At 44.8% G+C, this 24,148-nt stretch overlaps 1 protein-coding gene and 1 long non-coding RNA gene across 8 annotated transcripts in view; one reads left to right on the plus strand and one right to left on the minus strand.

The window, feature by feature from the left end:
- Positions 1 to 24,148, plus strand: part of LOC112533030 — a 34,374-nt gene that overhangs the window by 1,111 nt on the left and 9,115 nt on the right. Inside the window, exons 2-3 of one of the 2 annotated variants that reach the window (XR_005843444.2) lie at positions 12,073 to 12,190; positions 19,575 to 19,862. This is a non-coding gene — a long non-coding RNA (uncharacterized LOC112533030). Of the gene's footprint in view, positions 1 to 2,629; positions 4,960 to 12,072; positions 12,191 to 19,574; positions 19,863 to 24,148 lie in introns of those variants that run through there. The other variant, XR_003076791.3, reaches the window with a different exon arrangement.
- The window catches only part of LAMB4 (laminin subunit beta 4), a 53,830-nt gene continuing 31,297 nt past the window's right edge, over positions 1,616 to 24,148 (minus strand). For 2 of the 6 annotated variants that reach the window (XM_040659127.2, XM_040659047.2), the window contains 16 exons: positions 22,300 to 22,443; positions 21,173 to 21,404; positions 19,986 to 20,143; positions 19,069 to 19,293; positions 17,150 to 17,370; positions 15,863 to 15,959; positions 14,371 to 14,746; positions 13,731 to 13,891; positions 10,523 to 10,728; positions 9,753 to 9,917; positions 7,749 to 7,902; positions 5,708 to 5,915; positions 4,961 to 5,099; positions 4,566 to 4,742; positions 3,380 to 3,533; positions 1,617 to 2,136 (listed from right to left, as the gene is read on the minus strand). In XM_040659127.2, the coding sequence (XP_040515061.1) occupies positions 1,997 to 2,136; positions 3,380 to 3,533; positions 4,566 to 4,742; positions 4,961 to 5,099; positions 5,708 to 5,915; positions 7,749 to 7,902; positions 9,753 to 9,917; positions 10,523 to 10,728; positions 13,731 to 13,891; positions 14,371 to 14,746; positions 15,863 to 15,959; positions 17,150 to 17,370; positions 19,069 to 19,293; positions 19,986 to 20,143; positions 21,173 to 21,404; positions 22,300 to 22,443 (2,957 nt within the window). In that variant the 3' untranslated portion in view covers positions 1,617 to 1,996. Of the gene's footprint in view, positions 2,137 to 3,379; positions 3,534 to 4,565; positions 4,743 to 4,960; positions 5,100 to 5,707; positions 5,916 to 7,748; positions 7,903 to 9,752; positions 9,918 to 10,522; positions 10,729 to 13,730; positions 13,892 to 14,370; positions 14,747 to 15,862; positions 15,960 to 17,149; positions 17,371 to 19,068; positions 19,294 to 19,985; positions 20,144 to 21,172; positions 21,405 to 22,299; positions 22,444 to 24,148 lie in introns of all 6 variants that reach the window. The other 4 variants (XM_040659283.2, XM_040659351.2, XM_040659207.2 and 1 more) reach the window with 3 other exon arrangements.

Here is a 24,148-nt window from a genome sequence, read left to right on the forward strand (position 1 = left end):
GCTGTGGTTGAGCGCCCAGCAAACATCTGACAAGATCCCGTTTGATTGAATATCTGTTTGATTTCACATGGTTTTGATTAAAAGTTGTTTGTTTCCACAAGAAAGGGAACTGGGGTTGGGAGGACTGAAACAAGTGGGTTTGATCCAGATCTAGCATGTGCACACAGACTGACTTTACGAAAACACTTTACAAAGTTTCTGCCCATGGATCCATCTGATCTCCAGGTCAGCTTTATTGCCTCTCACGGCTGCTTTGTTGAAGTGCTAAGATTCAGGACGAGGTAAAACACAAATTCTGTGCACACCAGCCTGCACGTGCCTTTGCCGGGTCACGTCAAGGTTACACTTTGGTGCCACTGTTGTCACAGCAGGAGCTGCGATGCATGTGGCACACCGCCTGGGCTGCAGCTGGTCAGAGTCACAGGAACAAGGCTGAGATCTCTGTGCCAGCTGTTCCTACCCGAGCCCCCCACCACGTACAGATGCTTTTAACTCTAATAACTGCAGAAGTTACGTCTTGGGTGGAGGCAAGGCAGGCTCTCACGTGAGGCCTACTGTACGTGTGCTGCTGGCACTGGGCCGCCTCAGGGCCGATGGAGGCAGCGCCCGGCTCCTCACACCACACACACAGCCCAGGATGAGTGCGTGCTCCCTGTGGGGCAGTGCAGATGGGCATGGCTCATTTTTATTGAGGGAAAGCTGGAGACACTCTGCTCAGCTCCAGGAGTACCAAGGGTGGGATTTTGAAACGGAGGCCTCACTCCCTTTGGCCTTTCTAACACTGTACTCTTCCTGTAGCCTTTGCCTAACTCCCGTCTACCTTAATATTAGAAACAAATTCCAAACTAAAATTTAGGGCGAGTCCTGTGTTCTGTGTGGCTACAAGGAGCTGCTGTGAGAAACCTGACTGCCGTGAAGCACCACGTGTAGGGGAATTGCTGAGAAACTTCTTCAGAGTGTGCAGCCTTCAGCTCCATGGCGTAGGCTGAAATGCTGGGGCCGTTCTGAAGCTGTAGAGTGCGTTAATGAAAAATGTGGGCCGCCCCTTAGGAACACACACAAAAAAGGTACTGCTGTGATTTCAGAGTTGATTTCGGCGTTAAACATCTGTGCACTGCCATCCAGCGGGCACTGGGGGCTTTGCTGCCTGTCACACACCTCTCCTGGTGGCCCAGTGTGGTTTTGGTGAACATATGGGATCCCCCCGAGGGTCAGGTGTTCCCCTCCTCTGTCTCAGCAAGGCCCTACCCTGGTCTGCAGGCAGCCCCAGGCACTTGGAGGGTTCAAGGACATGACTGAGGGTGCTGGGAGCCATCTCTGAGGCAGCTGTCTGTTGATCTCTTACAAATCCTCCTTTTTCAACCTTAAAGTCTGTGTCCGCCCATCTTAACATCATAGAATCACCAGGGTTGGAAAAGACTTCCAAGATCATCTAGTCCAACTGTCCACCTACCACCAATATTTCCCCACTAAATCAAGTCCCTTAGTACAACATCTAAATGTTTCTTGTACACCTCCAGGGACACCTCTTCCCTAGTTATACATTGGCACAGGCTGCCCAGGGAAGTGGTAGAGTCACTGTCCCTGGAGGCACTCAGGAAACATGGAGATGTGGCACTGTGGGACATGGGTTAGTGGGCACAGTGGGAATGGGTCAACGGCTGGACTAGATGATCTTAGTGGTCTTTTCCAACCTTAATGATTCTATGGTTTCCAGCCCTTGCAATGAGAAGTCACAGGCTGTGGACAGCTGTGTATTTTTGAGTTCCCTTCAGGACTGTATCCTGATTACTTGGTTGGGTGTTCTATTACAAGTTTATTAAAAGTTGCTTATATTCCATATAAACTCAGACAGACTAAAAACCAAGAGAAAGTTACATTATTCCCCACACCAAAATTCTGTACACACCTTCAAACTTATATACAGAGGACAGCCACACTGTGCTCATGAGGCGGTAAACACAGAGGTGTCTGTTGCACTTTACCTGCCCAGCCCTTAGCTTTTGCACGTTGAGTACTTGCTTTCCTGCTCTGTGATTTCATTTTTAATGGCTATCACTTGTTCCTCTAGTTGTCTGAGTTGCTCTGCCTTGTCTTGCTTGGTTTGATTCAGGTCCTGAAGCTTCTTCTCCAAATCTGTAAGAGTAAAGTCACATGCAGCAATGCTCGTATTTGTTGTGTAAGCAAAATCCAGGGATTAGCAGTGTTCCTTTTTCCAGCAGTTTTGGAGGCAATAAACCCATTTCAAATGGAGAATGTTATATATGCAACTGGAGGGGAAAGCCTGGCTTCTGGACAGTGAGAAAAACATGACAGCTTTAAAACAGTTCATTTCTCAGCATGTGCTTTTGTCTGTCAGCTATGATGGAGCAGGACGTGAAGCTCTTAAAGCAGCTGGTTTAATTGGAAACATTCAGAGGGGCACTGCAGCTACTAATGTGTGTAAAGCCAAGAAAATTTGAATGTAATGGGCTTAGGTCTTCCTCCTTTACAGAAGTGTTTTCCTAGTACCTGTGAAGCTAAGCCAATGAGAAAATAATGGCAGTGAGTCAGTAACACACTATTTGCTGCCTATTCCCAGAGCAGGGGCGATTGGAGAGACTGAAATTCTCTCAATACTTCTTTTCAGAGTGCCTGCTCAAAATACTTACTTGGCTCCCATCTTGAAGGATTTGCTCCTGGGATGCAATTTCTGCTTCAATTCTGCTGACATTACATGGCAGTTTTGGATGTTGAACAGCATCCTATGCCTAAGGATTCCCAGTGGAGGCACCATCACTACAAGCAGAATTAGCTCCTCTGTGTGCAATTATGTGAGCTGTACTGGAAGTCTGCCCTGCAGCCTCCCTGCATGTGGATGTGCACCTTCTCTTGTGATGGAAAAACACCTACCTGCAGCTCTCGGTAACACAAGTTGTCATCCAGGTAGCGTAAGAAAAGGCAGAGCGCAGAGGAAAGGTGAAACATCCAAATGCCCAAATCAAAGCTCCTGGCTACATGTGCAGATACATGTTTTAAAGCCCATCTCTGAGAGCCTGGGAGGGGCTGCACAGATTTTGCATGTCCTGCTTTTGCAATGCCTGAATCAAATCACTGCAAGTCTCACTATGGACACTTCTTGATCTCTGCTTATTGCAACCAACATATGTCAAAAAACAAAAACAAAAGCAAAAACAAAACAAACAAACAAACAAAAAAGCCACTAGCCAAACTAATTCAACTACTGGAAAACTGTTAGTGAAGGTTCAAGCAGTGATTTTCACTAGTTAAACTATTTTAAACCCAATTTCAGGTGAGCCTGGCCTGCAAATATCAGTGGGAAAAGCTTTCAGTTTAATTTCCACAATTTCCTCTGCTTGCTATAGAAAGACAACATTACCTGTTATTCTTCTAATTTTTTTTTCGGTCTCTTCAGCCAGTTTTTCTGCTTCTTCCTTCAGCTGCTTCACTTTCTGTAGAGTTACTTTTGGAGGTCCTTTTGCTTTTAGCTTATCTTGAAGAATGGCGTACTTCCTTTTAATGTCAGCGAATTCCTGTAACAAAACCCCATTGCTTGGTTTAGGAGCATCTCATAATTAACCTGGCATACCAAAGAGTATTAAAGAAAAAAAAAGTGTAGAAAAACCATCTGTTTGAACCAAGCTTAACATCTCTCCATTTTTTAAACCTTAAAAACCTTATCATGAGTGCACATTGAAGAGTGCTCTGTAAAGCCGAGTATGAATTGAAACAAACTGCTCATGGAGGAATCTGGAGTGTCGGTGAGGATGAAGATGTAAAGAAAAAACAGTTAAAGATTTTTAAAACTTACGCTGTTTTTATTTCTTTTGATAGGGCTTTTCTGTGTATTTCATTTTTGCCATGAGACTTGATTTGTATGTAATGCATTACCTGTAGCATCATTTTTTTAAAACATTTTTTTTTTGGCTGGAATATTTATTGGCTACTTCCATTTCGTGCTGGTTTAGGGTGCCTACGAGGTTGCAGTTTAGATTTCTACTGGGTTTCTTTCAACCTGGATGCTCAGTCAAGCTCTGCCTTTGGAGCTGTGGGTGTCTGGTTCTCTTCACACAGCATTTTAGCGATTTCCAGCTGCCTCAATGCATTCTCAAGAAACTGGAACTACTGAAAAGCACCAAGCCAACCCCAACCTCCACATAACTCCCACTGGGTTTTTCTCTGATGGTGAACATCACGAGACGAATGGCCAGACCGCTTCCATCGCTCACATATTTTAATATCTGGTTTTGTGATTTGCTCTGTTGTGTTTGCTGGTGCCCATGGTGACTTCGAGTCTTATACACAGTGCAAGGAAAAATGTCATGGAGAAGCCAGTGAAACGTGTATGTTTTCTTTCACTCAAGGAAACTGAAGTGCTAGCTGCTAGAAACCTTAAAATAAAAAAGAAATGCTACATAACATAGGGAATTGTACATGGCTTGGCGTAAGGGAAACTTAGCAGAGTTTTGAGGAGAACAAGATAACACAATTACACTTCTGAATCAGTAATACTATCAAACATATAAGAAATCTTTTATCCTTTCATGTGAGACAGAAAGGCTTACATTATCAATTTTCTGAGCTTGCTTGTATGCTGCTTCTGCCCCCGCTCTCACATTTGTAGCTTGATTCCTGTTCATCAGCACCTTCGTCTGCAGTGTGGTAATTTCATCTTCCAGTCTGGACTGTTTTGCTGAAAAGTCATTGAGTTTATTGCTTGTCTTGTTCATTTGGTTCCCAGCCTGAAACAGAACAGTTGGAGGCTGTGGTTTCTCGTGCCTTGTCCATCCCGCCTGCAGGGCTTGGTAATGAAGTAGATGAATGGCAACTGACAGACAAGAGGAGCCCCTTACGTGTTATGGAATTGATATTGTATCTGATTTTGATTTTATTTTACAGTTACGTTAAGGAAAAATTGAGATAAACTCAATAATACATTAAAAGCTTTACAGCAAGATACCTGTGTGATTTGTGCTCTGATTCCTTGTATCCCTTCATTTAACTTCATGAGGGTATTTTTGGAGCGTCCCTGGGAGCTCACAGCATTTTTTAGTTCGTCATTAATTTTGTCCACAGGGGGAAGAGCTTTAGCTGCTTTGCTAAAATGGAAAAAGAGAAAGCACGTGTAGTATTGTGTTGTTGAGAGCAGAGCAAACGCATTTCAAATGCACCCGTGCTCACATGCAGAAATGTTCCCTCAAGTAGACAACAACCTTAAAGCGTGGTTCATAAAAGCGAAACACTGGTAGGGGCCTTGTGTGGGAGAGCACCAACTGCTGTGCTGAAGGAGAGGATGGATGCTGCGAGCTGCCTGGCAGAGCACTGCTGGCAAGGAGAGCTCATTTATGAGGTGAACATATTTTCTTCCTCCTCAGTTTTGGCTGGTTCTTGCTCACCCGTGCTTAAATCTCCCAGGGAACCAGATGCTATGATCCCCCAGGTCCCACATGGAGGCAGCTAGCTGCCTTGGTCTCTTGTGTTTAGCCAGCAAGACCAGGAGCTGGTGGGAGCTCCCACCTCTTGCAGCACGTCAGGTCCTGCAGCCTAGGCCACCGTGGCTGCTCACTGCTGGAAAACAGCAGTCCGAAATCCGAGCTTTCCCTCCAGAGTTCCTAGGACACTCAGTGTCTGGGGTACGGACTGTCCTACTGCCCACAGTGCCATCTCAGCTGGACTTTGCACATTGTTAAGGGAACAGCTTACTCACTCAGCAGCCCGTGCCTCCACCAGCAGTGTCTGAGCCACTTCCATTTTCCCGTTTCTCTTATTTGCGTTCAGTTTGTACCTCTCACAGTGGGCCATAATGCTTCTGATTTTGCCAATCATGCTTCTTAGCTCTCTCGGAGTCAGGGGAAGGTTTATCTGCAGGACATAACTTGCCACCTGCTCGATGTCTTCTGGAGGCACACTCTCATCTGCAACAGAAATCGAGCTTGAGACGTTCTGAAGCGCATGCTTCTTCCCCGCAACATGCAAAGGATCATTATGGTTGCCTAGACATTGAGTTATGTGGCAGAATAAAGCTGACAAGCACAGTGAGGGGGTAAGAGAATTACCTCCAACATTTTGTGATTTAATATTATGCTTCCAGGTAGTGCTGTTAGTGTTGTCAGAACTGGCTGAATTGAGGATTTGAACCCACTTTGAACTGGGTTATTAAAATTCTGATGCAGAACTGAACCCACAGAGGGCTTTAAGTCGGTGCACCGCGCAGCCAGATGTGTCAGAGCCCATTTCTCCCTTGGCCCCTAGATCAAAGAGGCACTGGGGAGACCAGGCTGTGAGTGAGGCTTTCCAAGCCAGTCTGTGGGGGTAATCCATTCCCTGGAGTTGCCACAGTGCTTAGAAGGAGGTTTCTTCACAGGTTAATGAGGAAGGCTAAGCTGCAAAGAGGGATTTGGGCCAGGCTGAGATAGGGTGGGAAATCAGAGTGAGAAAAATATATTTAGCAACTCTCCTTCCAAGTACTCCCACTGCAATACTAGCAGTGCTAAGAGGGGCAGGTACACTGGGTTGGAGGAACCAATGCCTTGCAATGTCTCATCATCACATCTTTTTTCTACTCACTTCCCTTTGTGGACAAGACCTTAGGTGATAATGCAGTTGAAACATACTATGCGTTTGTGCTAATGCTCCAAAGTAACTGATGGAGAATTAAATAGAAGTGCAAACAGCTGTGCATTTCAGAGAGCTGTTTTCTGTCCAAGTACATTCATCTAAAACTACCATGCGAGTCATTGTACGGTACAGCAGATTTGATGTGACTGTATCCATTTCATCTGCCACGGTGCATAAGCTTCAATTTACTAACAAAAAATTCACGAAGAAACGCATTTGCAGTTATTTGTAAATGCCATATGTCTTCTAAGAACACATGAAAGAAGGCCAAGGATGATGTTGTCAATTGCTACCAAGCAAAAATATGAGAACACTGAGGACTTAAATGGAGTTTTTCCTTCAAATTCTGCAAAATACCTTAAATGCTCCTTAACAAAGAGAGCCCTCTGTCCTCAGCCCTCACTGCTGTTTGGATGTAGAGGCGTGAATGCTAAAGGATTGCCAGCATGCAGCCCTTAGAGAATGAGGAGATCAGCTACATGTAAGAGATTACAGAAAATACTGATGCATTTCAAGTCCTTTTAAGTGCATTTGATTAAAAAAAAAACCTATTAGGCAACAAAACATCTTTGCAATTGCGAGGGTGGAAGAGGTTTTAGGGCATATATTGTTTTGTTATTTTTTGTGCGGGCTGAAGTTCTACCAGAATCCTTTGATTCCTCGAGTTACAGCTCTACTGAGAGGACGGAGCAGTTCGTCCCTTTGTGTCCTAATTCCCACGCTCCCTACAGAGAGCCCCTATGGGCTGGGAAGAAGGGGGTGGAATAACAATTCGAGGATGCACTGAATATGCCTGGACATCATACACTGTATGAAATCATATTACTAGCCCTTTACTCAGCTAACCCAGGAACTGAGGGAATGACTCGCCTGCTTCAATTTAAGCAATTTAATAAAAGATGACAATTAGAACGTGGCAAATCTATGGGAAAAATAATAGAAAATGCTGTCCTGTAGGAGAAAGAGACACTAGAGAGAAAGAAATTGAAAAAAAGATGCAAAGATTTGGAGGGGGACAAGAAATCTGATATGTATGCAGCTCAGTCACTTTGTAGCCATCTATTGGTACAGTACATTTGAATATATACTAAAGAAAAATGAGTCAGAAAGAGCTTTCCTTGCATATTTACCTGACAAGAAGTTTTTCACTTTTTTGATGAATTCCTTTGTGACTTCTCGGTCGATTTTAATTTGGTTCTTAGCTCTCTCCAGTTCCCCATTGAAGTGTGAGCCTTTCAGCTTGGTGTCTTCTGCCATTCTTCTGATGTGTTCAACCTGTAGATACTATGAGAAATAGCAGCTGTGTTTTCTGTACTCACTGCTTGGCAAGGTGAGCTCTCACACTATGAGCCCCAAGGGGAGTCACTTGGCGTGGCTTTGGAACTCCTGTAGTAGGAGACTGCTCTGGAGAGCTCCTGAAGTTGTTACATCACGGCCTTTGTCCAGCCTTAGAAGAAGCCTAAATCAAGTTTTGTTTTCCTCTGTGCAACCACCACCAAACCGTTTCTAAAGGAAAAGCACTGACTTGTTTCCTGTTGCAGTGTTGTGATATGTCATTGATCAGATTCATTACAGAAAAAGCACATAATTTAATTTGCCTTTCTATGCTGGAATTACTGTTAAAGTACACTTAAAAAAAATACAAGAAAACTAGAAATTAATACTTGTCTTTAGAAGTTAAATTTTGCCATTAGATTAATATCTGTGATTATTTAACTTAGTGCTGAAATCCCCTATTTCCTCAGGCAGTGAGAAAAACAATGATGTTTCTACTTCCGCAACATCTGTGGGAGGGCCATTCCCGCTGTCCCTGCATGTTTGGGGGCCTCAGTTTCTCCTGACTGCTCATTTCTACACCCTCTAACTGTGCAGTAGTGTGGTGTGGTTCTAAAAGGAGGAAATGGATGCCCAGGCACCCTGCAGGGAGGGGACAAAGCCACTGCAGAGTGATGTTTCTATTGGAAAATGGCTTTTGCCTATCAGTGTAACAAGCATTTTCTCTGATTGTTAATGAGAACAAACTGTGGTTTGGGGATTTGTCTGTTTTGCTTCCTTTGCACATGTTGTGTTGGCCACACTTTCCTTGAGTTATTTTCACTGCTCCTCTGCAGTAAATTGGAGCAGCTGAATACTTGATGCCCGTATAAACATTATAGGGGGTAGAAAATATTTGGCTTGAAGTTATCTGCAAAAATTCCTTAATGGTAAATATAAAAGTAACATAAAATTGTATACATTGAGCTTAATGGTATGCACAGCAATCTTAACAGCATAAGCGTGGTCCATTCTTGGGCTGCTGGCAAATACTACCATTTGAATCTTTCTCAGTGAAAATATAGACAATATTAACCTAATGTCACCATGTCCATTGGCACAGGACACCATGACCCGTGAGATCTTGGCAGCTTTGAGGAAGGCATGGTTAGAGACACTGTCCCTTGGTGGGACTGGACCCTAATACTCCTGGCACTGAGTCATATGTCTGTGGCGTAGGGATGGAGTCCATCACCAGGTCACTCACTTCTCTTTGCCCAAGGAGAAAATGAGTTTTTGTAGATTTGGGGCTTATTACTTCATCTTTGCTCATTTTAGCTATCTGCAAGTCAGCTATCCAAATCTAAGCCAGCTGTTCATGCAATGTGGGGAAAAAAAATAAAAATAACCACCTTCAAGTAATTAATATGGCTTCCTGAGACAAATAGCTGGGCTGGATAAAATGAAGCTGGAGCTGCCTGATTCTTTCCACTCACTGTAAAAGGAGTGCAGATGACTAGCTGGGATGTAGCCAACACTATCCCTGTGAAGGTTGTGGCAGGACTTCCACCCTTGTCTTTCCCTCTGACTTTGTGAATATGTTTGGGAAGCAAACTGGGCTTCTCTAATTCACAAGTCTGTGTTATAACAGCTTTTCCCCCCTAATATAAAACAGCATCCAGGGAGAGTAGAGGAAGAGCCTGCTTCACAAAGACAGCAGTGCCATGGGAAGCACCAACTCCCTGAGTACTGAGGGTTTTAGCATAACTCTTGACTTACAGCTGAGACACTACTCATGAATGGTGTTCCCCAGGAATAGATTGCCCACTTTTCCATCCTCCATGCATTGCACTGAACAAATGTAATTTTGATACACATACTTGATTCTCAGGGTCCTGTAGCTGAGTAGTCAAGTTAGTTAGCAGGACAGCAGTCTCCTCAGCTTTCCTGAACGCACTGGAGGAGAGAGGAAGAGCTCCGCTGCAGTTTGGGCCTCCCCCACAGGCTGCTGCAGCACAGGAATGGTTTCCTGGCACCCCACAGATCTGCAATAAGGGCAAAAGGGTTGAAACTGTTCCCATGCCATATCCAGCCCAAGGAGCATCCAAGTCTATCCAGTTGGTTCTGAAGGACCCAGATTATTTCTCCAAACACAGTAGCATGCCTAGGCCTCTACTCATTGTGACACAGATGTTGAGACTAAAGGCTGAGATAGATGTTCTATTCCAGAACTGGTAGTGCTATCACATTGCTGTTCAGCACAAAGTTCTTGTCCCTTCTTGTTCCACAGGTGCTACAAAGGACATGCAAACACTCCTCATCCACTCAAGGATTGCTCTGCTTAGGTTAAGCCACTGATAGAGGAGGTTGGGGATAATCTTTCTGAATTTTCACTGAAGCCCGCTTCAGACTAGAAAGTGCTTGAGCAGTTCCTGCTGCTGGGCCTGCCCTGGGAACAACAGCTGCCAGAAGGGTGGTAGTGACCACAGCTGGGGATTACAGCTGTGTCTGATGTGACAGCAGGTCTGTGCCAGGGAAGAGTCCTTCTCCAGATTTAAAATGCATGTAACTACTCTTTTAAAATAAAAAAGACTAGCAGCATAAAAAGGAAGTTCTTATTTAGTTCCCATTACAAACCCCCAGCACCTACCTTTTCAGCCAAGTGTTGGATGCCAGGGATCTTGATCAGTTTGAGCTGCTCCAGCACTTTGCTCCTTTCCCAGGCTTGCTTGTGTATCACAGTGAGCACGCTCTGCCTTGTGTGCTGTGAGTGCCATACCACTGGGGTTGTCTCACGAGCTTTCTCTTCTGCCAGGAATGATACTTCAGAGTGTTTCTTAATGTTGTTGATGGCCTCTGTAGCAATAGAAATAGCGTTGAGTACCAACTGATTGCATTTGATTGCATTCATGCATTTACTTGAGTGCTGGATCAATGGTGAGTGACAGGTCTGTTACTGGTGGTTGATGTGGGATGGGAGGGATGGACAGAAACTGCCATTTCTTCATTCAAGTTTTCTAATCCTTTACTCAAACAAATATCAAACAGGGATAGTTATTGATATGCATAACACTTGCTAAAATAGATGAAAATGCAGCAGATCCTGTGTTATTCCTCAGAATTGAAGTTTAGGCAGGAGATCTGTTCCTGGCACTTGAAAAACTAAAATGATCAGCCCTGTGACTCAGGGAAGCATTTGTCCTCCCCATCTTCAGCACAGTACACAAAAGTTAAAGTCTTCTGGGCCAAAATTTAGATTACAAATGGAAATGTATGACTTTTCTTTGTCTCTGTAGAAATACAATTTCAGAGTTGATGTACTGAAAAGAAAGAGAGCATTTCTATAAGCCTGTAGGGCAGGCAACAAATGTTCGTTTGCTCAGTGTAAGCTTTTCTTCAAACAGAGACTCAAAACTGTGGAGAATATTACCTTTTATTTATTTATTTACCCCACCCCACCCCCCCAGTTGAATGGCCTAAAAAAAGGAATCAGGCCTTTTGCAAAACTTGCAATTTAAAGTTACTGCTGTCAGATCTCCAGGGAACCCAAAGTTTTCCCCCAAATCGTCAGGCAGAAGTATGTGCAATGATCCAGAACTGATGTTTTGTTAGTGAAAAAGCACTAGAGGTCATTGATTAACATCCCACTGGGCTGGTAACAACTCAGTTACTGGTTGAAGTCAGTGAGAACACTCGTCAACTTCTGCCTGCTTTTTACCAGGCCCTAAAGCCCTTGGTCTTGCTTTGGCTGAAGCAGAATGGTGTTTAGTTGTGTGGAACCAGGGCTATTTGTTTTATCTTGTACCTTTTGGAAACAGTGTACTGTTTAAAGTTAGATCCTAATACAAAGTACCTGGCAAGAGGCTGCTCTAAGACCCTATCTAAGCAAGAGGCTGCTTTTCATGCAATAATTCCATTGCAGGAATATTTTACAGTGGTTCAACTCTTTGTTAAATGGCCCAAACACATTTTTCATGCTTGGTTTGTGATGGAGCTGTAGGGATTCCAAGTTCCTTTATGTTAAACACAGTTTCTTAGCACAGACTTGATTTACAGCTCAGGAATCTGGGCTCACCACATTACAATGCCACAGTGGCTGCAAAGCCAAGGAACAAGACTGAAAAGAGGTAATTTAATGAGATTTCATAAACTGCAAGATTTCTTTTAAGGGCACATGTGTCTTTTCTTTTCTTTTTCCAGGGAGTTCAATTCATTATTAACTACTGACATTTCCAACTCAGGCAGCTGAGAATGTGCCCATGAGGCGGTTCAAGAAAAATCCTGAACTCTCATTTCACTTGAACCTCTACAAAGAGAGGTAGGTAGGAGCCCATTTCCCCACGTGTTCCTTGGGACACAGGTGTCCCCCAGATAGAGTACCTGGCATATCCTCCATCCTGCTCTGCACCACTTCCTTGGGCCTACAAAAAAGCATGAGAAAAAAAGCCGACAGGGCCATAGCCTGAATTGTCCTGAAATGATGGAGGGATGAAGGAACCAGGCTTCCTCCCAGGCACTGGGGAGGCTGGCTTTCTTGAGGGAAATGTTATTTCTGTGCTGCTAGATGCATGATAGCAGGACCAATGAATACTTGTGGCCCTGACTAACAATTCAGCTTGAATTCAAGGTCTTCCCCTCCCCACACTCCTGTGTGCTTTTTATAGGGCTGTTTATCTGCCTTCAGAGGCCAAAAGATGAAAAAGCCTTGGAATGTGACCAGAGAGCACCGCGGATGCTTCAGCTGCGCATCCACTGACCTTACTGGGATTTACTGTTTCTTTGCCTTTCTGCCTTCTCAGAGTCAGCACAAGACCCAGTCAGATTAGAACGTGGTGCCTGTGATGGCTGTGCTGACTGCATATGTGGGACTTGAGTAAAAGACTGGTCTCCTAGGCACTGCCAAGTATAACAGTGCAAAGAAGCCCTAAACCTTAATCAATCCCTCTTACCCCTTTCCTTTCCCTTGGCTTTATATACCATTGATCTCCCCTTCATTTTTTCAGTCTTGTTTAGTCCAGTCTTCTTGCTTGTACAAAACGTGAAAGATCTTGAAGCGGGATTGCACTGCCTTTAAATTCTATCTTCTGTGCTCACTGTAACATCTGGGGGTTCATACCTTAGCAGCCACCTCTCTGGTCAGATGGTGGAGTGTATACTGCTGACAGTCTCCTGCTGTTGCGGATCTATTTAGTATCTGATCAAGATCCCTGAATCATACGTTGCTGTCTTTTTCCAGAATTCACAAAGCCTGTGACATTGTTATTACTGCCATTAGCAGCTGATGGAGACTATACTTAGCTCAAGCACAGACAGTGTAATTATTTTAAAAATGCCAAGGAACTCAGTTCTGTTTTCACATTTTGTGATGATGGAGAGCCAGTTCCTTACCACATAAAGTCATGTATTTTCCCATGGGAACACTGAGAAGTTGTTCTATGACTCTCTGCTTTAATTAAACAAACCATTGCTGCACAACATTTTTTAAGTATTGCTAAGAGCAATGGGAGTCAGAAACAAAGAAAATATCCTTTGCTCTTCTACTGTATGATCTGAGAGTCTATGAAGTGAAACTGGGTGGCCTTTAAATCCCGATGCAAACATCAGTGCTCTTGAGATCTTTGATTGATATGATCATGCATATACCTGCATCTAAAATTTTGGATGCTAGAAATCAGAGCATTTTAAAACAAAAGGGAGTTTGGGAAGTTACTATAATAAAGTTCATAGTATTTGGATTTTTGTAGTACCACATGGAACTAAAATCTAAGGATCTTTGAAACGTTGTATGGCTCAATGGTAAGAAAAACACTGTGAAATTTCATAGCATACGTTCACCTATTTCAGTACTGCTGCCTTACCTTTGAGGCTCAAGTAATGAATAGTGCGATGCAGATCTAATTTCTGTTGTAGAAGTTCATAGACACGATCAGCTTCTTCACCAATGTCTTCAATGCTCGCAGTGAGGTCAGGAAATTCATACCGCATGCTACGAATTGGACTCATTTGTGTAATTTGTTGTCTACAAGGGAAGTGACAGTTATGCAGAAGTCAGACTGAATTGCTCTTAAACCAGAAATGAGGTACGCACTATTTTAGAGGACAAGAGATAAATTTCGAAACGAGCAGAAACATTTGCTTGTAATGGCTTACTTAGGAAACCATTAGGAACAGGAAAATTCCAACATTTACTTATATGCCTTAGGGGGGGCAGTGTGTGAAATAATCATAGAACAGAATCATAGGATCGTTAGAGTTGGAAGGGGCCTTTAAAGGGCACCTAGTCCAATCTCCCTTCAATAAACAGGTACACATACATATATATTTCTATCTATCTATATAGGTTATTTTGTTCATGGATCTACTGAAAGCAAAAGGTTAGCGCTCCAGCATTTTGTTCTGATCAGAAGAGGGATTTGAAGAGTAGGACATGGCTGGTGAAGCCTGGGGGAAGACTGCTTTGTCAGCCAAGGGATTTTAGCGGGGCAGCGGAGCCCTTACTGAACATAGCCATGAAAATCCTTGATGCTTGAGAGTGCCTCCCATGAAAAAACAGGACGTTTCAAAATTCTTTCAATTTCAGAAATGGCATCTTCAAAGGCTTTGAATCGCATGTCACAGCTGGGCATCTGTCCTCCTTTATCTTCTAGGCTTGCAGCAAACCTCATTAACCCTTGAACAGTCTGGGCGAGGGCAGTAATTTCAGTGTCCCACTCATCAAAACAAAGGTGGCACTGACGGCAAGAGGGAAAGTCTTTCTCGAAGCCACGGCCACACTGGTCGCAGAACCGCCCAGTGACGCCAGCACGGCAGTTACACACACCAGTAGCTTTGTCACACTGGGGCCAGCTGGTTCCCTCTGGGTTACAGTTGCATGCTGCAATAAAGGGACAGCAAGTTACATGCAATTGTTCCTTTTCTGCAGGAGGAAGGCATACAGAAGGCACAACCATGTATTTTAACACAATAAACAGAAACTGGTTTTCTTTGCTGCTCTTTGAGCCTGCTTGGTGGGATCTGCAAAGGGACAACATTACCTTGCTGGGCGGGACCCTGACGTATGGGGTTTATTTTTCTTGATGGGTTTCTACTAGAACTTTCTACTTGGAACAAGTTGGAGTGTTCCCCCACTGTGCCCAACTCTGCTCTTCTAGCATTGCTTCCCTGTACTTTTACAGTGAAGCTAAGAACAGATGCTAGCTAACGTCAGCCACCCAGAGGCCACCATGTATTGTGTGCCAGTCATCTAGGCTCCTTCACTGGCAATGAAGAGAAGCAGGTGCACCTAAATCGGTACTCATAGAATCATACTATATTCCAGGTTGGAAGGGACTCACAAGGTTCATCAAATCCAACACAGCACCACCTAAAATTCAAACCCTATGTCTAAGAGCATTGTCCAAACACTCCTTGAACTCTGGCAGCTTGGGGCTATGGTCACTGCCCTGGGGAGCTTGTTTCACTCTCATAATGAAGAATACTTTCCTAATACCCGATCAGAACAGCAAAAGCTGGACAGAAAATACTCTTTGGAGCCACTTATCTACCTGCACTGCCTGGAAAATTCACCACTGATCAGAGGAGCTCAGACTAGGTCAGACTAGACTTTGGAACAGCTAATGTCAGGTGAGATAAATCCCTTCTGATACCTCATCCCAGTGCTCCCTGGGCTGGGGAGCTGTGTGCTGAGAGCTGAACTACATACTCATTCTGCAGCCTTCAGCTAGCACAGCCCATTTCTAAGTATCAGAGAATGAAGCCAGTGTTCAAGTCAGAGTGAAGGGGATGGCCTGTCTAATGGCTCTTCTTCAGCTCTTGACTCCACGGTTCCACCAAAACTGCAGAAGGAACACCACCGACAAACAATATAAACAACTGAATCATTTCATGCACTCAAATGTATCTGTTTCTCTGGATAAAAGTTCTGTTTCCTCTATGAATAAAGGCCAAGCATTTATTTTGAGGCAGTTTCTAACCCAATTACAGTACTTACAAATGCAGTGCTTCTGGGGATTGCCGAAGTAGTTTTCCTCACATTCATCACAGCGTTTCCCACCGTAGCCTACCTTACACTGACACTGGCCTGTAAGCTGGAAACAGTTCAAGATTTAACAACTGCCCATGTAGTATGACTGAATATACATTATTTACTGGGTTTCTTTTGTGCTCTGTGACTTTTATCATACAGCTGCACGGGGGCCATAGTGACACTGCTTCTGCACATTGTTTGAACACAGTTTAACATGATAAACTTCCTTTACCATCTTCCTACTGAAGGCTGTTAAAAAAATTGACTTTGAGAGCTGGCTTTTCTTTACTAATATGAGAGGTTTCGTATGGTCCAGTCTGATCTTTGAGAACTCATCCTCTGACTATTATCGGAGAGAGGATTTTTTTTCTTCTTTTGTGGGAAAGATTAATGGCTTATTTTTGCTGGAACAAAGTCCTCATCTTAACATTTCAACTCTTAACTACATGATATATATGCTGCAATGGAAAACCTCCAGGGTACATTATGCACATTGCTCTAAAAAAATTTTTTTTGGAATTCAGTGCTGAAATTAAACTGCAGGGAATTACAGCTCTGATAACAACTCAGAAAAGCAGTAGTAGTTCTTCTATGTGAAAGGCTACATTTCGTAGAAAAAATAATAGCTCCTCTAAGTAAACCAGGACAAACAGAAAGCATATTGAAAGGAAAATGTGAAAGCACGTCAGCAAGAGCTCGGTGTAAGGTCCTGGTGCTATGAAGTCAATAGCAAAATGGCTGTTGTCTGCATGGACCACAGTTTTAGCACTCTATTCTGAAGCACTGTTTTATTTTTTCTGCCTTCTCGCTCTAGAAGGTGCCCAAGAATTAAAAACGAGAAAAGATACAGTAGTAGCCTGATCGATGATGCATGACTGATGTCATGGCCACTGCTCCTTGTGAAAAGAAACCCTAAAAAACCAAACACATGCAAGACTCTTAGGTTCAAGCCTGGATTTCCTCCTTCCCTGTATGTATGCTTACGGGGCGCTTACCTTGCGTCACTTTCTCATGCATTTCTATGACCCACTTTAAAAGGAAACACACAGGCAAAGAGTAATTGCTTACAAGTAAAGTATCAGAACAGCGCATTTGATATAATGGCTCAAAGACTGCACCAACTGCAAATTTCCAAAGACTTGTTGTTTCTGGGGAGCATGACAAATATCCATTCCCATATGAGAAGGTCCAAACAGTGTCATGCCAAAACATTACCCTCCCGGTTCCCAGAGAGCAGAGTAATTTCCTTGCCTGGTCACACTGGTTACTTTGGGTGTTTTTCAGGTCACAGTCACAGAGCTGACATCCTTTTCCACCAGCCAGGTCCCAGTAGCCCGGTGCACACTGGTCACATGTTGTACCAACCACATTGGGCTGACACAGGCAAGCTCCGGTGGCCGGGTCACACAGGCAGGTTGCATCCCCCCCAGGGCATGTGGCAGGGAGGACACCTGCAGGATTGCACTTGCAGACTGAAAAGAGAAGGACAACTGCTACAGCAGACGGTGATACAAAGAGCTGTACTGGAAGAACTGTACAGGAAGCACAGGCTGTAGGCTTACAGAATGGTTTGGGTTGGAAGGGATCTTCAGTGACCACCTAGTCCAATCCCTTGCTAATGGCAGGAGCACCTTCCAATAGATCAGGCTGCTGAAAGCCCCATCCAATATGGCCTTTAACACTTCCAAGGATCCACAGCTTTGGGCAACTTGTTGTAGTATCTCACCATCCTCGCTGTGAATTTTTTCTTCTTTATATCTTATCTAAATTTGCCATTTTTCGGTTTAAAACCATTGCCCCTTGTCCTGTTACTACAGGCTCAGGTAAAAAGTCTTTCTCCATCTTTCTTATAAGCACCTTTTAAGCACTGGAAAACTCCAGTAAGGTCTCCTCAGAACCTTCTCTTCTTCAGGATGAACAAGCCCAGCTCCCTCAGCCTGTCTTCATAGGAGGGGTGCTGCAGCCCTCTGAGAATCCTTAGTGGCCTCCTCTGGACCCAATCCAACAGCACTGCATCCTTCTTGTGCTGGGGGTCCCAGGCCTCGACACAGTACTGCAGGTGGGGCCTCATGAGAGTGGAGTAGAGGGAAATAATCACCTCCCTCAACCTACTAGCTGCACTTCTTTTGATGCAGCTCAGGATACGATTGGCTTTCCAGGCTGCAAACACACAATGTTGGCTTATATCCTATGTTTTATCCACTTGGGACTATTCCCAAGTCCTCCTCTTTCTACTGTGGTTTGCCTACAGCTTTGAACAAACTTACTGAGAGCTTTTACTACTTTTAATACAGGCATCAAAAAAACTGAAGTTGTAGTGAATTTTGAATCTTATTAGCATGAAAGGCTAAATATGTTGGATAAGGAAATGCTGATTTACAGTAGACAGTATGCAGTGTGGGAAACCCCAGTAAAGGGTAAGCCAAGTAAGATAAGAAGCCTTCCTTGCGAGCAGACAAAAGTTCTTGCTAAATTATTTCTAGCTGACATCTTCCAAAGATGAATGAGGTGTGGGCTTGAACTGTATTTCAGAGATTCCCAGAAAAAAAGGACTTCTTGAAAATAGTTATGTTTTCTGGCCTGCACAAATTAACATTTGTGAAAACGACTTTTGATAAACTCTGAGGGGAAACTTATGCTCTGCATAACTTGTACTCCTTCCTTCCTGCTCAAAATGCTGTTACCAGCAGTGCTCTCATGAGGACTATTAAATCGGCTGAGCAGCCTCTTTCTAGCCTTATCATTACAACAACTGGTAAGGCGGGGAGCTCAGCAGGGGATCAGCTGGTTAACTGAGCATTGCTTAGCTGGCATCAGCCTCCAACATGGATAAACAATTATCTTTGATTCCTTTAATTTTAATTTCTTCCTGACTGGGATGAATGCACATTTATTTTTCAACACAGAATAGTGCTTTCAGTTCAGATGAGCATTTCCTAGGGTTGATATTCAGTATAAGATTTAGGTAGACCTGTATGAAAAACACAGAACTTAATAGATGCCATATTAACAGTTATTTCTAGCACTGGGAAGGAATTTCTTCAGTACTTGCATATTTGGTCTACTTTCGTTCTTTTGTCCCCCTAAGGACTAACCTCTCCCCATAAGCCTAATTTCTTTATAACTTCTCTTGCTGGCAATATGCAGTTGCAGTGCTGTTGCCCACTTACTTCGACAGTCTTGATTGAGGGCTGAGCCAAAATACCCGGGTTTGCAGAACTGGCAGTTTGCTCCATGGGTGTTGTGCAAACACTTGACGCATTCCCCGGTGACCCTGTTACAGGACTCCGGGTCTGTCACATCAATGTTGCTGTTGCAGGGACATGGTGCACATTCCTCCCCTGGGCTTCCTGGGATTTTGTAGAACCCGCTAGGACATTCATCACACCGGTTGCCTGTCAGACAGGAAGGTACAAACATGTGCTGCCTAATGAGAATTCAAGTGGATCGTGCAGTTTCTAATAATACTAGTAAAAGGCTCAGACTGTCTATTCAAATGCACAGTTCCAATGGGAAATACCCACTTGTTTGAGATCTTTAATAATCCTATGATCAGTTAAAATTATCTCTCTCATACTGCAATCTGATGGAAATGCACCTTCCTCACTGCAAGGGGCAAGTTGGTGTCACTGGGACATTGTCACACTGGGAATTTCTCCTTCATCACTGTCCCCAGGTCCAGAGCCTTCCCCATTCTCCAGAAGGGTGAGTCTGGTGCCACAGGAGTGACCAAGAGCCTCACCAGGATGAAGGAAGAGGAAGAACGTTCAGAACTGAGGATATCAGAGGTCTGTGAGGATAGCAGTCCCCTGGGAAAGTACCAACAAGAATCATTTTGGCCTGGCAGGATTTCCTCAGGCAAAGCTGCTCTTGACTTATAAAGGAACCTGGCTTAAAAAATTGCAGGAGATGTTCATAACAAACGGGGAGAAAATGCTTCAAATTTTCCCTGTGGAAATTCAAGGTAAGTCAGTGGGATCTTTGGAAGCAAGGCATCAGTCTGCTGCAAAAACAGCTGTGGCCACTTCAACAGTGACATAGCCACTTTGGGCATGATGTCAAAACATGTCTTTATTTTGCTCCTTACCTGAATATCCCTCAAGACAATTGCAGACTATTTGTGAAGTCTGGGAGTCCTGGTAACAGGAATGTGCGAAAAACCTCTTGCTTGTAGGTACTCCTGGGCACATGCATGGGCGGCAGGGTTCTCTGTTGGAAGGGTTTCCATAATAGCCATCGATGCACCTGTCAAAGCAGTCAAATATATATATACATAATCAAATATATATATAAAATCATCCATGCTCTGTCTGCCATGTTCTGCAAACCTGGGGTGACTGATGGCTCCTTTGAGGCTGCAGTCTGTCCAGACAGACAGGCAACACAGAGGCTTCTGAAGCATCATTGGCCTTTAATCTGCTTTACTATAGCAAATGAGAACACAATTCTGTATATTTATACAAGCCAGGCTAAAGGTCTTGGCTATCTGATTATCCTCATCCTGGGGTGTGGATCTCCTGTGGAGGCACAGGGCAGCAAGTGTTTCAGTCTCCCAATTTTAATCCACTTGCTACCTACATGCACAATAGCTTAAGGTCATATTGTCCAAATGCACTGCAAGAACAGCTCAATGGTTTTCACTGGGAAATCCTCTTAAAAGGCAATGGCACAGCACAATCTAGCCTAACTGAACTAACCAGCCAATGAATTCAGTTCAGATGTCCACACTGAACTCTGTACCTCTACCAGAGCATAGAATTAAAAAGGAGCATTGTTTGGAGTGGGGATGGAAACACATGGGAAAAGTCATTCACTGGTCATACAGAAATGATATGAATCAGCAAACAGGGCACATTTATTTAAGCTCCTTGGAGATAACTGCAGCTGTTTAAATGAATATTCAGCTCTAGTTAAGCCCCTTGGCAATTTAAAAGCCAGAGCAGACCTGGTGTTGCAGGTCCAGTACCTTGTACAGGCCCTGGAACACATCACACAGAGCACCCATATCTCAAATGCCATCTTATGGGGAGCCCACTGCAGTGCTGTGTGTGTACTGTGCCTCTGCCCATCCCAGAGGACGAACCTTCCCCCTTACATTTACCCAAAAATGGATACTTGCCATTTAGGGGTGAGACCCAATTTAACTCTGGTTTTAGCTATGATTTCAGCTAAGGTCATTGATGCACTGGTGGAATGTAGGTGAGGACCCAGCAAAGCATGTATTTCAGAGAGTGGGTTTTCATGTGAGCTGCGCAGTGCTGCCCATCCCCTCACCTTTCACAGTGGCTTCCAGCTGTAAACCTGCTGCAGTTCAGGCACTCGCCGGTCACTGGGTGGCAAAGCTCTGCAAAGCCATGACATGCGCAAGGGCGGCAGTGGGGAAACCCAAAATACCCGGGCAGGCATTGGCTGCAGCGCCGGCCATCAACATCCCGGAGGCAGGCACACTGCCCTGTCACTTGGTCACATAGTGAGCTCACTGAGCCCTGCGGGTGGCACTCACATGCTGGAAAACACCAAAAGCAAAGCTGTACACACCCCATCACCCAGCCACCACCAGGCCTGCTTGAAGGTAGGGCAAACAGTGGGGGATGGCAAAGTTGTTAAATATGGAAATTGTTTTTGTATTGCTTCATGAGGAAAAGGATCTGTGGAGGTTAATTCACAGTTGGCTGAACTTCAGCCAGTAGTGTGCCCAGGTAGCCAAGAAGGCCAAAAGCATCCTGGCTTGTATCAGAAATAGTGCAGCCAGCAGGAGCAGGGAGGTGATTGTCCCTCTGTAATCAGTGCTGGTGAGGCTGTACCTTGAGTGCTGTGTGCAGTTGTGGGCCCCTCACCACAAGACACTGAGACCCTGGAGTGTGTCCAGAGAAGGGCACCAAAGCTGTGAGAGGTCAGAGACTGGGATGGTTCAGACTGGAGAAGAGAAGGCTCAGGGGAGACCTTATCACTCTTTACAGTTGCCTGAAAGGAGCTTGTGGTGAGGTGGGGGTCTGCCTGTGCTCCCAGGTAACAGCAATAGGACGAGAGGGAATGGCCTTAAGTTGTGCCAGGGGAGGTTCAGGTTGGATATTAGGAACAATTCCTTCTCTGAAAAAGTGATGATGCACTGGCACAGGCTGCCCAGGAAGGTGGTGGAGTCACTGTCTCTGGAGGAGTTCAAGAAATGTGGATATGTGGCACTGAGGGACATGGGTTAGTGGGCATGGTGGGGTTGGACTGACGTTTGGACTAGATGATCTTAGAGGTCCTTTCCAACCTTTATGATTATGATTCTTTGAACAATAGTGGCTTGAAAGCCCTACAGAATTGGGGCATGCACAGAAAGCCAAATCAGATACTAGTACTGGTGGTGGTACGGGTGAAGGTTGTGGTGTCAATACTGGGTGCTGAGTACTCACGGTAGCAGCCATGGAAGCCGAAGCCGTAGCTGCCTGCAGAGCAAGTGTCACAGCAGCGCCCCACTACATTGGCTTTGCAATGGCACTGACCGCCCAGTCTGCTGCAGCTGGCGTTCAGCGAGCCCTGAGGATTGCACTTGCATGCTGCCAAGAGGAAAGAAAATCAAGTCAGGTTTGGTTAAAAACCAAAAGTGTGGTAGTTGTAAAAATCTTGCAGGTTTTGCACTTGAAGGGAAGATTATGACTACCACTCATCAGAGGTTCACTAACCACCAACAGCCATGGCTTGGGTTATTCGATGCTACAGCAATAATGCATCACCAGCACAAGTCTTGGTGTTGGAACACCATGCTCAAGGCACTGCCTCAGTCTATATTTGGGACAGGCCAGAAAGAGGTGTAGAGAAATGTAGATCTACGTAGAGATAACCTGAATTCTAGAAGTATTTGATATAAACTTGCATCCTGCTGTGGCACTGGACATGATGAGCAAGCAACGCTTTTAGACTGGATAGAAGGATGAAGTTTTTCACAATAAGGGTACTGAGGCACTGGCACTGGTTGCTCTGAGATGTGGTGGAAGCCCTGTCCTTGGAGATGTTCAAGGTCAGGCTAGACAAAGCTTTGAGCACTCGATCTGGCTGTAGGTGTCCCTGTTGCAGGGGAGTTGGACTAGATGACCTTTAAAAGTCTCTTCCAACTCAAACAATTCTATGACTTAGCCTACCCCTATTTGCTGCTTTCTAGACACCTCTGACTATCTTGCTGAATGAAGCTGCTCTGCTAACTCACAGGGAATTTTTGTCCAGGACACTCAGATGCCAGAGCTGGAAAGCCAAAGTGAGAATCCCATCACTGTGGGAAGCAGATTAACAGGGGAGTCAGTGCAACCCAAACTTAAGTGGTTCTGGACATTGCTCAAAGCTTCAAATCCCATCTGCTACTGCCCTCACTCTGGGATATCACTGAGGTTTTCTTGCTGAACGTCTTGCAGCAAATCAGCCTGTATGCTGCTGTGCCTGGAGTCTTAACAAGCATCCAGCTGGCCTGCAGCATCTGGGGAGGGGGCTTAAAATCCTCTGTCATGTTCTACCAGCCAAAATTAACCAAACTTTCTGCTTTGGGCATTTGGTGAAGGTGGTTGCAGCACTCTTCAGAAAGCATACACGCACTGCTTGTGTGCTCTTGCAGCTTGAAAGGCCAAGGGTATCCAGGGCTCCATCAGAAGAAGAGTGGCCAACAGGGACAAGGAGGTGATCGTCCCTCTCTACTCATGCCCTCTGGAGTACAGCATCCAGGTCTGGGGCCCCCAAAGCAAGAAAGACAAAGAGCTGTTGGAGGGGGTACAGAGGAGAGCCACAAAGATGATCAGAGGGCTGGAACACCTCCCCTACAAAGATAGGCTGAGGGAGCTGGGCTTATTCAGCCTGGAGAAGAGAAGGCTGCAGGGTGACCTAATTGCAGCCTTTCAGTATCTAAAGGGAGCCTATGAACAGGAGGGGAGCCAACTCTTTGGAAGGGTAGATAACAGAAGGACAAGGGGAAATGGTTTTAAGTTGAAGGAGGGAAGATTTAGGTTGGATATCAGGGGGAAGTTCTTCACAGAGAGAGTGGTGAGGTGCTGGAACAGGCTGCCCAGAGAGGTTGTGAATGCCCTGTCCCTGGAGGTGTTCAAGGCCAGGTTAGATGGGGCAGTGGGCAGCCTGGTTTAGTATTAGATATGGAGGTTGGCGGCCCTGCCTGCAACAGGGGGGTTGGAGCTTGATGATACTTGAGGTCCCTTCCAACCCAAGCCATTCTATGATTCTATGATTCTGTGATTGCTCCATCATGAGGTGGACTTCAACAGC

The sequence above is a fragment of the Gallus gallus genome, chromosome 1 (genome assembly GCF_016699485.2).
Source record: "Gallus gallus isolate bGalGal1 chromosome 1, bGalGal1.mat.broiler.GRCg7b, whole genome shotgun sequence".
Lineage (NCBI taxonomy): Eukaryota > Metazoa > Chordata > Aves > Galliformes > Phasianidae > Gallus > Gallus gallus.